At 45.9% G+C, this 14,204-nt stretch overlaps 4 protein-coding genes across 4 annotated transcripts; 2 read left to right on the forward strand and 2 right to left on the reverse strand.

Annotated features, from left to right (window-relative positions):
- Positions 1-4,785: 4,785 nt before the first annotated feature.
- On the forward strand, positions 4,786-5,301 carry N7484_007441 (uncharacterized protein; the record flags this gene model as incomplete). The annotated part of the gene is made up of 1 exon (XM_057117828.1): positions 4,786-5,301. The coding sequence occupies one exon, from the start codon at positions 4,786-4,788 to the stop codon at positions 5,299-5,301; it is 516 nt and encodes a 171-aa protein (XP_056970863.1).
- Positions 5,302-7,025: 1,724 nt separating this feature from the next.
- N7484_007442 (putative ferric-chelate reductase (Fre2)) lies at positions 7,026-9,018 on the reverse strand (the record flags this gene model as incomplete). The annotated part of the gene is made up of 2 exons (XM_057117829.1): positions 7,026-8,589; positions 8,648-9,018. The coding sequence occupies 2 exons, from the start codon at positions 9,016-9,018 to the stop codon at positions 7,026-7,028; spliced, it is 1,935 nt and encodes a 644-aa protein (XP_056970864.1).
- A 1,360-nt stretch (positions 9,019-10,378) lies between these two features.
- Positions 10,379-12,146, reverse strand: N7484_007443 (ferric reductase family protein; the record flags this gene model as incomplete). The annotated part of the gene is made up of 3 exons (XM_057117830.1): positions 10,379-11,011; positions 11,215-11,349; positions 11,403-12,146. The coding sequence occupies 3 exons, from the start codon at positions 12,144-12,146 to the stop codon at positions 10,379-10,381; spliced, it is 1,512 nt and encodes a 503-aa protein (XP_056970865.1).
- Positions 12,147-12,795: 649 nt separating this feature from the next.
- Positions 12,796-13,315, forward strand: N7484_007444 (copper transporter family protein; the record flags this gene model as incomplete). The annotated part of the gene is made up of 2 exons (XM_057117831.1): positions 12,796-12,924; positions 12,989-13,315. 2 exons carry the CDS (start codon positions 12,796-12,798, stop codon positions 13,313-13,315), a joined length of 456 nt encoding a protein of 151 aa, XP_056970866.1.
- Between the last annotated feature and the right edge of the window lie 889 nt (positions 13,316-14,204).

Genomic DNA, 14,204 nt, shown 5'->3' on the forward strand with positions numbered 1-14,204 from the left:
CTTTCAATAGTCATGTGATATTCGATGCAGGTTCTATCGGTGAAAGACGAAAAACTCAATTGCATCCTAACATACAACATTCGATCTACTTGAAAGCTTCAAAGGTGGCTCCCTTCAAAGTCTAGCTGGATGAGCACCAAGGTAGCACTGAACCAGCCAAACTGGAACTTACTGGTACCACGCTCATCTAGGTGTTATGGTCTGGATCTATGCAAGGATACGCCGTATCTGAGACTACGTGAGGACTGTAATCGATATGAGCGTGATACCAGTATGTTCCAGTTTGGCTGGTTCAGTGCTCCCTTGGTGTTCATCCAGCTAGATGACGAAGAAAACCGTTCTTCCAGACAGTGAGTATGTTTCCAAAGTGCGATAATCAAATTTCCATTGCCCCTGAAAGCCAAACTCGACAAGTCCCGTTGGCTTATCGCTTCGCTTCATTCCTTATAGGGCACTTCTAATTCTTTTGATTGACTTTAGATTCGCCGTTCTTAAATTATCTTTATCTCGACAGATGGACCGCAGATACGCCGTTTTACCGAGGCAGGGGTAATGGACTCAGGGATCTCACCGACATGAGAGATTTTCTCATTCTGTAAATAAGGGGTCATCTACCATATTTGCGCATCTCGCAAAATAAGCGCGAATATAAGAATTTCTGGAAGAAGTATCTTTAAAAAGCTTGGTTGGACTATTAAAGGATCCCAATAGCTAGAGTACATTGGATACCATTCCCAAAAGAATAGTTGGCCATCGAGAAATCCTTTCTTCTTCCATGCAAAGTGTGTGATACAAGGATTTCGCCAGGGGCTTTTGTATTCGGTGGATGAGATGTGCAATATGCCAGCTATTGGTAAATGTCTCAAAATGGCCAGGACTATCTCTCCGCGTGGATCCTCCTGCTTTGATAATAAACCTCTCAAACTACCGCAGAACCCCAACGCGGGTAGATCCTTCCGGTTTCGACCCATATTCTTTGCGATCTGAGCGGCTTGCAATTTATAGTGGAGTAGATTTACTCCGTAGACGGTGCTAAGTATGCAGGTGAGGGGTTGAGAGGTTTTCCAATTGGAATGCAACCCCATTAGCCCCTAGACAGCCAGCATCATATATGTAAGCATAGACGAAACAAGTCCATGAGACGTGCAACAGTGAAATGTTTTGAGGTGGCCTCGACAAGTATTATAGGTTACTTTCTAGAGCCAAAGAGAGGTTCCTTACAATTTTAACCTCGCCCGACCGACAAAATTTAAGATTATTCAAGCTTATTCTTCGGACTCGCACGATGCCCTTCGATGAACACGGGGTAAAGTGGGCCTGGTGAGCTTTCTCCCCGCTAGATAATTATCCCCAGATTTCATGGCTCTTTGGTCCGTTTAGAGATTTGGTATTATTCGTTCTAATCATCTCTCAAGTGAGGCGTGCATTCGCGGCCATCGCTCGTTAAAATGTCGACATTTCGATCGCTCGATGAAGAAGGTACGCAAGTCTGGGCGCCCTCTCTCGACATGTCCGCATGTAATAAAGCCCTGTGACTGCGTCGAACAATGGTGCTATCTCTCACCCTTGTCAGAAGGTAGATAACTCTCCACTTTCGATTTTGAGGCCTCAACATTGCGGTGGTAGTGATACCCCAAGCTAACTCGCCAACTTGGGATAGGAATTTGCCGAGTCGTGTTGACAGCTGGGAAACCTAGCTCTAGCGCTATGGATTCTCAAAAAACCAAAAAACCAAGGGCTGCGGCATGCGACAAACAAGGTCTAGACAAGCTCAACAAGTGTGCTCAGCAACCCCTACAAGCTATTCATGTCAATGAGTCAAAATCTGCCACAGGAATACTCGGCTCTCATGACAGAGGGTCCGCCGACACAATTGAAGTATCGACCTCAAAATCCTCATCTTAGCCTGAATCTTTTTAAAGTTACCTACACTCACTGAAGCAGGCCATGTGCGTGAGAAGTAATGTCACAAGCGGATTTACCAATCTAAGTTTTGGGACCGTTGTTGGTACCTCAGCTCGGCCACGCGGTCATATTGTTTACGCTATTCCAATGTCAGTGGGAATTGTTACTATGGCTGCACATAACAGTGATAGGGATAGGTACCATTTTGTTCTAGAAGGCCAATGGAACACAAGTTTCCTAATATACGGACGACAACAAGAACATACGATGATTATGTAGCGAGTAAGCCACTGAATATAGAACACTAAGTAAACCTAGCAGGTGATGATTCAATTCTGCTGATAAAAACTATGCTCATATCCAAAATTTCTAGCGCTTGGACTGCATCAATGAATGGCGTTTGATGAAGTGACGATATCCTGCTCTTTCCGTAGCCAAGGGAATTTAGTTGGTGGACGCCCCAGGTCAAGTCCCTTGTCTGGTCATAGCTGCGAACGCCCATAATGCGCTAAAAAGTCATTACTGGTGTGTGATAAAAATAATTTTTGCAATTGGTTGTCTCGACTTGTAATGGAAAACCAATGAATACAAACAAATCGACGCTAAAATGCTCTATTGAGCTTTTTTCGCGTTGCATTTTTCGAGTAAAATTCTCAAAAATGCGCAACGAGAGCAGCTATTTGATTGGGCGTAAAGTTAGCTGAGCTCGATGGCATGTTTCCGAGACCGTAGAGACAAGGTTGCATTGAACTTGATTTTCCTCGCACTGGCACTCCGGTTTCTCCTTGGATCCTAATCTGCAGACTTTGGACCGCCGAGTCCAAACAATCTTTTAAGCGACGGTTACTTGCATGCAATTTTCTAAGTCCACAGATCTTTTGCTCCCAGATCAAAGCTCTCAGTCCATTTTGCAGGCGACCTTCCCAGTCGAGCGAACCGTCACAGAGCGATGCATAGACGGAGGATTCCAATAATATTTTCACACATATTGCGAGTAGAAATTGCAGAACTGAGCTCAATCTTGAAAGGTTCAATGAAAGTGATGGGATGATTATCCTACAAACAGGCTGAAATCCAAACAACTCTGAGTATTAATAGAGTGGCATCCTATTCCTCATGGCTCGTGCCGTACTGAGGTCTGGCCAGACCTAGCTCGCGCTTCGGAATACCCATCCAGCCTACTATCACATGTCCCGTGATTCAGGCGTCTTATGGGCTATGTGATTATTTCCGACCGGCAACATATACCATGTCTCGGAACCGTCTTCAAAATTACTGAATTGCGTTTCAGGAAAGTCTTCGAAATGAGGATTGGGTGAAGATTTAGGCAAAACTCGGCTCATTGCATGCTGTTCTCCAAGAGTGTATAGATACTTTCCCATACAGAAAGCCAGTCGACTGAGGTGCAAAAGTCTAAAAACAGCAGAGTAAGTGATGCTATTTGGGGTTTGTGTGAGAATGAGACATAGTAGGCACTAGAAACTAACAGCAGTAAAAGGAAAATTGCAAAAGATGCCTGAGAAATAGTACAGGCTATTGCTATCGGTCCTTCAACGGCTTTGCAAGAGGTCACTAGATACCAAGGTCGAGGACTTAGGTGCTCTGGGTCGGTGAAGTCACCGGAGAGCTGGTGCACGACACAGCATCCACAGAGCTGAGAGTAAGATGTCGTGCAAGAATGATATCATTTCCATGGTGTAGTTGAAGTTGTATAGCAAGCCTTTAAGCAGGCAAACCATAAGAGCGACGCCTGCCGTGGCAAATTTGGCATCAGTTGATCTGGAATTTGCAAATTAGCCCGTTTTCTTCGTGCATTTCATCAAGACACGGAGACCTCTGTGACCAAATCCAGGGAATCTCAGGCGGTTCTATGTGGTTGGCATAGAAGTATACTCGCAGCTCAGGATTAGAGTTCCAATTTTCAATGCCACCAGTGAGCCACAGAAGACTTCTGTATCTGTCGGGATATGCAATGGCAAAAAGAGCAAAGATGACCAGCTGGGCAATAAGCTCCAGTACAAACTCTACCCAATGACAATAAATTCCGTTACGGCTCTTGGAAGTATTCTCTCCTCTCAGAATACTGGTGGAAGCAGGCGATGGTAAGCGAAAGATGCCTGAGATAGCATTCATTTCGATGTCGATGTTTAGCTTTTGAAGGGATGATCGTTCCTCAAAGTACGGGTAGATCAACGTGAAAGCACCATATTGCCCTTTCCGCAAGGCATTGTGATCTGAATGCTCAATCACACGTGAGTGGATACCGTTTCAAACATTTGGCAAGCGCATTCGACCTGCATCTCAATCACGTACCCACTCAAGCCCCCCCGAGCTCGGGACCCACAAACATGCTCATATCTAGCGCAGCCGATATCTTCAACTGCCCCTTGTTTCGCGTGACGTATGTCATTTTTGGGCAGAAAGGTCTCGTGAGGATGATTGCCCCTCATTGTGCCAAGTCTACCCAATCTTTCCATTGCGGAGTAAGGTCTCTTTGGGGTATTTTAAAGCTTCAACCAGCTTCCATTTTGTAATTTGTTGCAGAACACACACTTACGGAGCCTGATCTCACGCAATCTTTGTATTTTTCATTAATTGACTCTTTTACTCCAAATTTCACCAGAAATGTATCGCAAGGCTACATGTGATGCAATGTTTCGTTTGACCTCATCGAGACAATCGATTTACTTAAATGGCACCGTTTCTGAATCACCGACTGGAAGGCGTCGTTCATTCTCTCAGCAGAAACAATATAAGTGGCCGACAAGCATCCAACCCACACCATACGAGATTATGGGACTTCAACGAGGCAGCAAATCCATCAAATCCAGGTACTATGATCTTGTAAAGGTCTATCATCCTGACAGCACAAAGAGCCCCATGGCAGCGCAGCTCCCAAAGGAAGAACGCGTTGCTAGGTACCGTCTCATTGTCGATGCCTACAATATCCTCTCCAATGATCAAAAGCGCTCAGCGTACGATACATACGGTCTCGGCTGGACTGGACCATCAAAAAACCGTGCCTTTCGTCCAGAGAGCCAGCAGGACATGAGATACGAGGGATGGAATAATGATGGGTTCAACTATGAGGCCGAGAGAGAGTTTCTGAAGCACTTGTCTAGCAACAGAAAATTTATTTGTTTTGTTCTGGTGCTTGTCATATTCGCACAGACCTGTGTGTTTTTGAGCTCTCAAGCCAAGGCAGAATTACAGATGAGACGAACAGATGAACAGTGTCGAGAGCTCATGAGCCGCAGCCGGGACCGAGCTTTGAGTTTGAGGACCTTGATGGCTCAGATGGAACGCCTGTTGTTAAAAAGAGATCCTTCTGGTACTGGGCTTGTTCCAACCGAGGGGCCATTTTACCGCGAGATGCTTCCATTTTGTGCTTATTAGACCTGAAAAAATATGAAACTCCGTTAAGCCTCCATTGACTTGGACTATTCCAGACGCAGTATATGTATCTGACAAATCAGATGCCGGGTGATCAGCCCCTAACATGACGCAAGTCGTGGGTGCGTAAACGTGGACATTAGGATCATATCTCCAGGAACGGGCGGTAGAAGTAAAAGCAGAGAGAGTGACGCGTCGGAGCATGAGCATTTTTGGGTTGGTAGTCAGATCGTACTCGGAAGCTGATTGGATATTTCGATGATCAATGCCAAGAATGGTGAATTGGTGTTGGTCCTCAAGCCCCTCACCCGACCGCCCCCAGACAGCAGTGATGTGCCTCGTGTGAGCGGATTTGCGGCAATTCCAGACAAGGCTCTGCTCGTTGGAAACTATTAGGCACATTTTATGTTCTGCGGAAATATGCGGATCAGATTAGAAGAATGGCCTATGGCAGAGTTCCTGGAAAAGCCGTGTGCAGTAAACCTCTTGTGGAAGTGGAGTTCTGAATGTCAATAAAATACTGACAAGCTAGGTCACTAATTTCAGTAATCATTTGGGCGTAACGACTATCGGAAAGCCCACAAGGGTCCTTTGTGGAGCCCCCGTCCTTGAATTCGATTTTTATATATCTGAACCCGCGTGCTTGAGATTCTGTCATTTGATTGATCTCCCTTGTTGAGGAAGGTGGTATCTTTATCTGAGAAATTCCTTATCCATACAACTTCATCATTAGAATCACGCTGTAATTTCTGTCGCTATATACCAAGATGGACCATATGGACCATATCTCAAACTCAATAGCGAGAAATACAATCTCCAACATGCACATGCAGACCACATTCAATATGGATTACCGCGTTACACTTCTTTTCTCGGGGTGGAAAACCACTACGATCAGTCAGTACATATTGACTTAACTCTTTCTATTCTTGTTGGCAATTTTAAATCGGTTTCTGGGAGTTTTGAGGTTCCAGCTTCGAAAATCCCGTTCCAATCGGTTTTCGAACCTCGTCTCCTCTCCGATTGAAGCATCTCCTTACAGGGAACATTAGGTGCACAAAGCAAAGGCAAGCCCGCTCCCACAATACTCACCCCTTGCCGAGGAGGAAGATTTGATACCAAAACCCTTGCCGTTGCAAAGTGACAGAGACGATGAAAGTGATAGAAACAAAGAACACTGTTTCGCCAGAAGGTACCATTACTTTACCTCATGGGAGACACTTCAACCATGGGGGTTGAGTCAAGATGGGTTGGAGCAGTGCTAGAGTTGACAAGGGCCTTGGTTGGCTATGTCTTGTGAGTTCATATGTTTCTGTTCACTTGCATTCTACCTATGGCTCCGCTAACATAATGTTAAATCAGAATGCTCACAGTGATGAGCTTCAACGGTGGAATATTCCTATCTGTGCTTGCTGGTATTTTAGTCGGTGAGCTAATTTTCGGGAGATTTTCTGCGGGGACGACAAGCTAGCAAGAAGGATCATGTCATGACTGAGACTCTTATGGACTTCCACTCCGAGTTTTTTTGAGATACGTGATGATATCTAGGTTTGATGAATGCTCGAGAAGAGGCGCTGAAATGGCTTAGATTATATATCTTGAGAAATGACACATATTAATAGATACCCACAGTTTCCAAACTCAGTGAGTAAGTAGAGAGTAACGCTGAAGTTTCTGAAGACCATGGAGATTGATCGCGAAATAATTAATAACACGGGCCTTGCAGACTACCATGAATACGCCTCTACTTCGAGCTCAAACTTTGTCTTTCCAAGTCTTGCTGCCGTCACAACAGCTGCTCTGGCATCGTCACAAAGCACGCCTGGCCCGGAAACCACAACACCGACCTTATCCCATCCTGTTTCCATTTCCTCATTCAGAAGCTTCTCGAGGTTGAATCTGCTGCCGATTCGTACATCCTTTTCTTTCACCAGATCTAAAGCCCCTTTCAAGTCATCGACTAAGCATCGGGCGGACTCTTTTACAGACCATGCAAGCTTTACATTCCAATGATTGGTGGCAAAAGGAAGAATGCCGGTAATTCCAATGCCCCCTCCAATCAAGAGCAGTCGATCACAGCGAAGGACCTCTCTCGTTGAGTTGTTGGGGTAAGGGCCTTCGATGAACGTAAGCAGACTGCTCTGTGGGCAAAGTGCTTTGGTGGTGCCAGTGGACTTTCGAACGTATAGTGTGACTCCGATGGTTGGATGGTAGCTGTTTATGCTTTTGACCGTAGGTGTTATCGCTTCTCCCTTTTGGTTATCGTTTGGCTCCTCGGTTCCACTGAGAGAGCGTGGCGTCCAATTCTCCGAGTCAGCTGACTCTGAAGACAACGGCTGTAGAAGTGCCGTGGGCAGGACGGAAAAAGGATGGTTTTCCCAAGGCCGCAACGGGTTCAGACTGGGGAAATAGACATAAACGTGCTTTCCAGGGTCACTACCCCAGCGAATTCCGGGCAAGTCAATTCGCATGTAACCTTCTCCGATTTCGGTAACAGTTGCATGACGGGGACCGCATGAAACAATGCGCACGATTCGCAGCAAGCGGTCGAAGAACCATACACCAGCCATGGCATAAATCCAATCCTCTATTCCACCAAGGAACTTATATAGATCGTAGGCATGATACCAACAGCCAACAATCAGGATCACAGAGAGGACTATGTGCATAAGCAGGAAGAACTCGTATGCAAAAATTCGTATCCAAAGCCCACTTCCGAAAGTAAGAATCACCACGCACAGTGTGGCCACGATTCCCCAGATCCAGTAGGGTGCTTTCACTTGTGTGTCATATGTACCTTCAGCCTTGTATAGCACGACGGCAACAATTGAGTGAAGAAGAACTTGCACTGCAAAAACTCGAGCCACCCAGCGATGAAGAACAAGGAAGGTTGAATGCGACCAATTTGTCACCCAAAGAAGGATATTATTGCGACCGCCGAAGAGGAAGATTAATGGAGAGATTATATAGGCCAGGTTACCTGTTCGATAGAGAACATAAGCCATAATTTCCCTCCAGGTGTTCGAATACCACGCATTAGGCTGGCGGGAGTGGTAGTTCACGGCCGTCAAGATGATGTTTAGGATGACGAACATGGCAACATACAGAGCCTGACCGATCGTGGGCGCATTGCCTAGGAGGTAGGGAAGGGACCGAACCTGGTATGTTCCGATTGTGCTGGGCCATAATAAATATGGCTTGAGTTTCGTCACCAGCCTAGATGAGATGGGTAGGTATGAGAGCCCAGTGAGGACTATAGGAGTGCCGAATCCGGTCACCAACACCGCGATACTATTCGTGTTCTGATCAGTACTCGTCATGAACAAACGTGTAGGGGAATATCTCTTACCCATAGGTATTCTCTCGCGTTGTTTCTTCTTGCACGCTCACCAATACATTCCACTGTTCTTCGTATACCTCTGGCGAAACAAGAGAGGTCTTGTTGAGCCACTCGGAATCAGTTGTGAGCTGTGAGGTAGGAGCCTGCGTCAGGTTCGCTAGTGCTTCAGAATAGATCCATTTTGGAGTGACAATCTGTATGCCAGTGGTGCCTTGTCCAGTCGCTTCGGTGGCCCAAAAATATTCCAGCTTCCAGGTCGGTACATCATGGCATTTTTCGTGCATACACCAAGCCAGACTGGTCAAGTAGGGCGTGTTGCTAGCCCAGCAAGACGAGGATGTTGACATTGTCATCATTCCTAATGTACCACCTTCACCCATACTTGAACAGCTCAGCATCAAAGAGTACAGAGAACGCAAGCATGCCATAGCGCAGTATGGGTCATATGGATTTGCGGGGAATCCGGTTAGTTCTCCCGCACCGGCAACGGTTTTTGCCAAGAGACATATTAGCCAGAGAATAGTCGGACCTTTCATGGTGTAATGTTTTTCGCAGTTTGAAGCGATGGCTTTCAGGATTAGAGCCTGGGGAATCATCCAACATATCTATAGTTTGGACGCTCGTGGGCCAGAGCCACGGGAGAAAACTTCCTGCAATGTGGAAATACGGTAGATTACCAATGGGGCATTCGGCTGCGGAGCTGGACATTTATCGGTATTTTTCAGGTCAATTTGAAGCGATGGAAAATGGTTATTTTTGGATTAAGAAGGCCAGTTACCTTGGGTGATGTTCAACTTGGTAGGGATTGCACGTCGGAGAATCCAAATATACTTGAATACAAACACCCATCTAATCCCATTATGTACCTCGGTGGACTGAAAATGAGTTTTGCATACTGTGGCCGAGAGTGGCAGTTGATTTTTATCATCCTTGGTAGGCGAGAGAGATCGAGTTTGGAAGTCAAATGTTGCCCCCACTCTATTTGGAGCTTGAAAGAAAGTGCAATGCGAAGAGTCTTATTGGCTGGTAAGTGGGCTGAAATTTCCAAAGAAATAATGAAACGAGCGATGAGGAGCACGGTCTTCATGGGAAGCTTAGTTCTTTCGCATAAGAAATAAGCCATGAGCACATTTGCGTTGTTTGCATAACCGGTTTAGTGGGTCAAGCGCGCCCGGACCGTTGCTGTCGGGACCACCCGACTGCAATCTCATCACGTGCCAAACATCTACATGCTCTAATCCCTGAATGCTCCAATCCAACGAGATTATGTATGGGTAGCAAGTCAATGACTTGATGAACTCATGATGCAAAATTTTCATTTTGGCACCAATCAGAATTTCATCGAGATGATGTGTCCCTGGAGATGGTCTTTCTAGAGATATATAGCCATGCTTGTAATACTGTACATCAGGAATATTTATACAGTTTGACTTGTGCCAAAAAAAAAGGAAAAATAAAAAGGAAAAAAAAAAAAATATTAAAAAATTGAATTACATAAAAAGCAAAAGGAAGGTCTTCACCATCCAAAAGCTTCGGTGTGAAGAGTGACGAGATCTGCTTCGCCTTTCAGGACTCTGGCCTGAGAAAGGGAGACTGCATTTCCAAGATCAATTCTAAGACTCTCTGGTCCACACCCTGGGTTTCACAGTCAGCTCAAGTGAAGGAGAAACTCATGAAATTGCCATAATCTAAGGCACCTACCGAGTACAAAAACCCTGCGCTCCGTTAATAAAGGTGGTGCTACAGATAGGGTCGTGTATGATTGACAGTCCATGTTTCCAGTGAATTTGCTGATTCTTGACCGCTGCTGTGAATTAACTCATCGACCTGAGGAACCAAATTTGTAGCGGTTGGGGTGGTCTTCTCAATCTCTGTACCAGAAATCTTGATGGAAGATTCTGCCGGTCCTGTGATGTAGATATCAACGTGTAGCAGACCAGAAAGATTTGAAGCTTCCTTGAGTGTTTTTGCGACCCATTCTGCGTGGCTCAGATGCCGAACCATCCACACGAAACGTATACTGCTCACCAAGCTAGAGCCTCGCTCGTAGGCCTTGAATGCGTGCAGTATATGGGGCAGGCAGACCGATACACCACTTCCGCCACACACAAAGACAAGCGACTCATATTGCTCAGGCAAGTTTTCACTGAGTCCGCCATAGGGTCCGTCGACATGCATTGGTATAAAATGGTCGTTATAATCTGCCAAAGACTTAAGCGGGCTTCGAGTTAAACCACTATATGCCCGAATGTAGAATTCCATCGTTTTCATGTCAACATTCGCCCCCAGCTCCTGAGTTGAAAGGTTCGCAATTGTGAAAGGATGGCTCTGGAGAAGTGACAGATGAGGCATCCGGAGCCAGCAGTGCTGCCCCTGCTTTCAACTTAAGCTAGTTGGAACGAGAAGAGTGACGTGAACCATGTCTCCTGGAAGCCTCTGCAGAGTAGTTGAAAAACCCGAGAACCAACTTCGGTGGACATTGAATGTCTGCCACTTAACGAGGAAGCGCCCACAGACCTGAAACAACCAGATTGCCAGTGTAGCCCAGAGATATACCCATGAATCCATTTCGTTACCAGCATGCCAGAATATGAGCCCAAGAAAAGCGACGTAGAGAGGGACATGGAGTCGGTAGAAAGCGTTATGAAAACGATTGGGACAGACAGCGCACAAAGCCCTACAAGCATGCCAAGGGGAGGCACTCCAGTATACTATTTGAGTGGTTAGCATCTTTCTCTCTGTCAAATGCAAGTTTAAAACCGACTTCAAACCCCCGAGGCTTGTAGAACTGTGCATGAAGGCCATCTGCTCCACAAGTTTGAAGCGGGGTGACGATAAATGGCACGGTATGAACTACTGCAAGCAACAGACACAGGTAGGAGGCCCATCTGTGGAATACGTTGAGCTTCTCGTGACTGATTCCAGTCAACCATGTCACTATATTGACTTTCCCCGAGAGCGCGAGAATCAGAGGTATCAGAGCCGTTGACATGAGTCCTGCGCGCACGGCGAGTGGTGGCGATCCATACCCACGACGCTCTCGATAATATGGATGTACCAGGAAGGTCATAAGGAGGAAAAATAACAGTGTAAATATCCCAAAGATCAACAACCCAAGCTTTGGGATCCCCCATCGCGCTGCAGTTGCACCTCCCGCGGACCTATACGCCACAGTCCTGCCGAGAGCGAGGGCCTTGTGGCCAGTGGCAGTAAATGCATTGGAAGGCAGCATTACATCTCGGAGATTTCGGTTCCTGTAGAGACGAAGCAAGTGCACTGCCATACCTACACCTAGGACAGCAAGATAGTACCACGTAGTGTAGTGCCCGTAATCAAACTGGTGGGTGTACGAAACAGCATTTTGAGACGCTTTATGAGCCTTGGCAAAAGCTAGGCAAGCATCCGTGTTGCAAAAAGGGTCCGAAAGAGGAAGGTTCGTCGTATTTCCGACCGCTGTGATACTCATACACACAGCTCCGGTGAAGAGGGTGTCGTTGACTTTGAACATGGCTGTGCTCAGGAGCGACAGAGACTTAGGAACATGGAGAAAATTGCAAATCAGACATCACTTTAGAGATTTCAAGCTGTTAAGTGGATTTTGTTATCCATGTTGCTACTTTGAAAAACAAGTGTCATCGCGCGACCCATCTCTCGGAATTCGGAACAAATCGGTGGATTCTTCATTGCACTAAAGGCCAAACCAACTTTTGCCTCCCGTCGCTAACTCCACCATCATCCTGGACTTACCGATCGGGGAGGCTGCCCATTTGATCGAGAAAGATCAATTTCTAGTTCCAGTTAGAGTAAAGAGGTTTTGAAATAGCCGATCAAAAGCCTTTACACTCATGCTCCCGGGCGCAAACTCTAAGAAACCTTAGCTTGCAGAGTCGCATTTTGCGCTGCCAAATTATTGTGGCTTCATAGCGGGTGCGGCCACTCGGACCCGATTGGCCTTCGACGACAAAAAACGCGCTCATTTCTTCTCAAAACACACACCTCGCGCTCTTTGCATAGAGAATTGGAGCCTTGCATTTATTGCAGAAGACAGGGTCCTGGAGTTCTTCATATAAGGAAAATACCCCCACGATACCTATTTTTTACACTTTGGATTGATCATAACTGACGTTAGTAAATACTCGCCGATCCGCTACCACACGATGGAAATGTCTATGGCAACGACCACATCCGCAAGCATGGACATGTCCAGCACAGCCACATCTTCAGCCGCAACTTCATCCTCCTCCACATCGAGCATGGATATGGGTGGAAGTTCTTGTAAAATCTCGGTATGGCATTCATTTCAACCATAATCGAAGTAGCGAACTCAAATTGTGATTTTTTTTTTTTTAGATGTTATGGAATTGGAACACGGTGGACTCTTGCTTTATCGCGGAGTCGTGGCACATTACTTCCAAAGGCATGTTTGCTGGCTCTTGCATTGGAGTCATCTGTCTCGTGATCTGTCTGGAATTCCTCCGTCGCCTTGGCAAGGAATACGATCGCTTTCTCTTGAGACAACATGAGCTACGCGCTGCAATGGTAGGGTCCGAAACTTCTGTTGAGGCTTCTTGCCTACGGAGTAAACCCCTTGCTTTCACACCATCGGTTCTTCAACAGTCTCTTCGTGCTCTATTGCACGTGGCTCAATTTGCTGTAGCATACTTTGTCATGTTGTGAGTAATTCTGAATCCTAGTCAACTTGCCAAGTATCTGATCGGGTTCAAACAGACTTGCTATGTACTACAATGGCTACTTCATTATTTGCATTCTCATTGGTGCCTACATTGGTTCTTTTATCTTCTCTTGGGAATCAATTAGTTTGAGGTAAGCTTTTCACCTCGGCATACCGAATTTGGACATGTCTAAATATCATTTTTGTGAGACAGGGATAACAAGCAGACCAGCGTTGCTAACGAGGCAACCGTTTGCTGTGGTTGACTTGGCTAAAATCTAGGCTTCTGCCTGAGGACATCTCGAGCAAGTTAATAAAGTACATCTAATCGAAGAGTTTTGGATGTAATAATTCACTGAAAGGAAAGCGTTAATCACTCTTCTCGATGCGGGAAAATAGGGTGTTCAATAAAGAAAAACCCGAATACAAGAGGCACAGTCAAGGAAAGAAATTAAAAGCATCAAAATCACTCTAGAGAATGTGAATGATACAAAAGCGATCCCCAAGAATCATGTTCAAGAGCTTGGGCTGACAGATGTTGTATCGAGGGGATCCCGCATTAAAGACCCGATCTCATCACACCCCGCATCAACGAGCATTTCCACGATTTGACACAACCTACTCACTAGGCCCTGTGTAACTTGCTCCGTAAGACATTGGCTACTGCCCAGACTCAAATTCTCAGACCCCCTTCAGCAGGATAAGAAACAATCCCCAAGGGAACAGTGGACAATACATTTGGATTGTCGTACCACCCGAGCTTGGACTTCATACCAGCGAAATTGATCTTCGGGTTCTAGTTGATATTTTGATGTTGAATGAAAGACTCTAAAATGCGTCTGCCGCTTGTGGAATTTTCATTTCAGTCCGTGCAAGACTGAAAGAAAAGTAAGT

This window comes from Penicillium longicatenatum, assembly GCF_028827895.1.
Source record: "Penicillium longicatenatum strain IBT 33135 chromosome Unknown contig_4_segment0_segment0, whole genome shotgun sequence".
NCBI lineage: Eukaryota > Fungi > Ascomycota > Eurotiomycetes > Eurotiales > Aspergillaceae > Penicillium > Penicillium longicatenatum.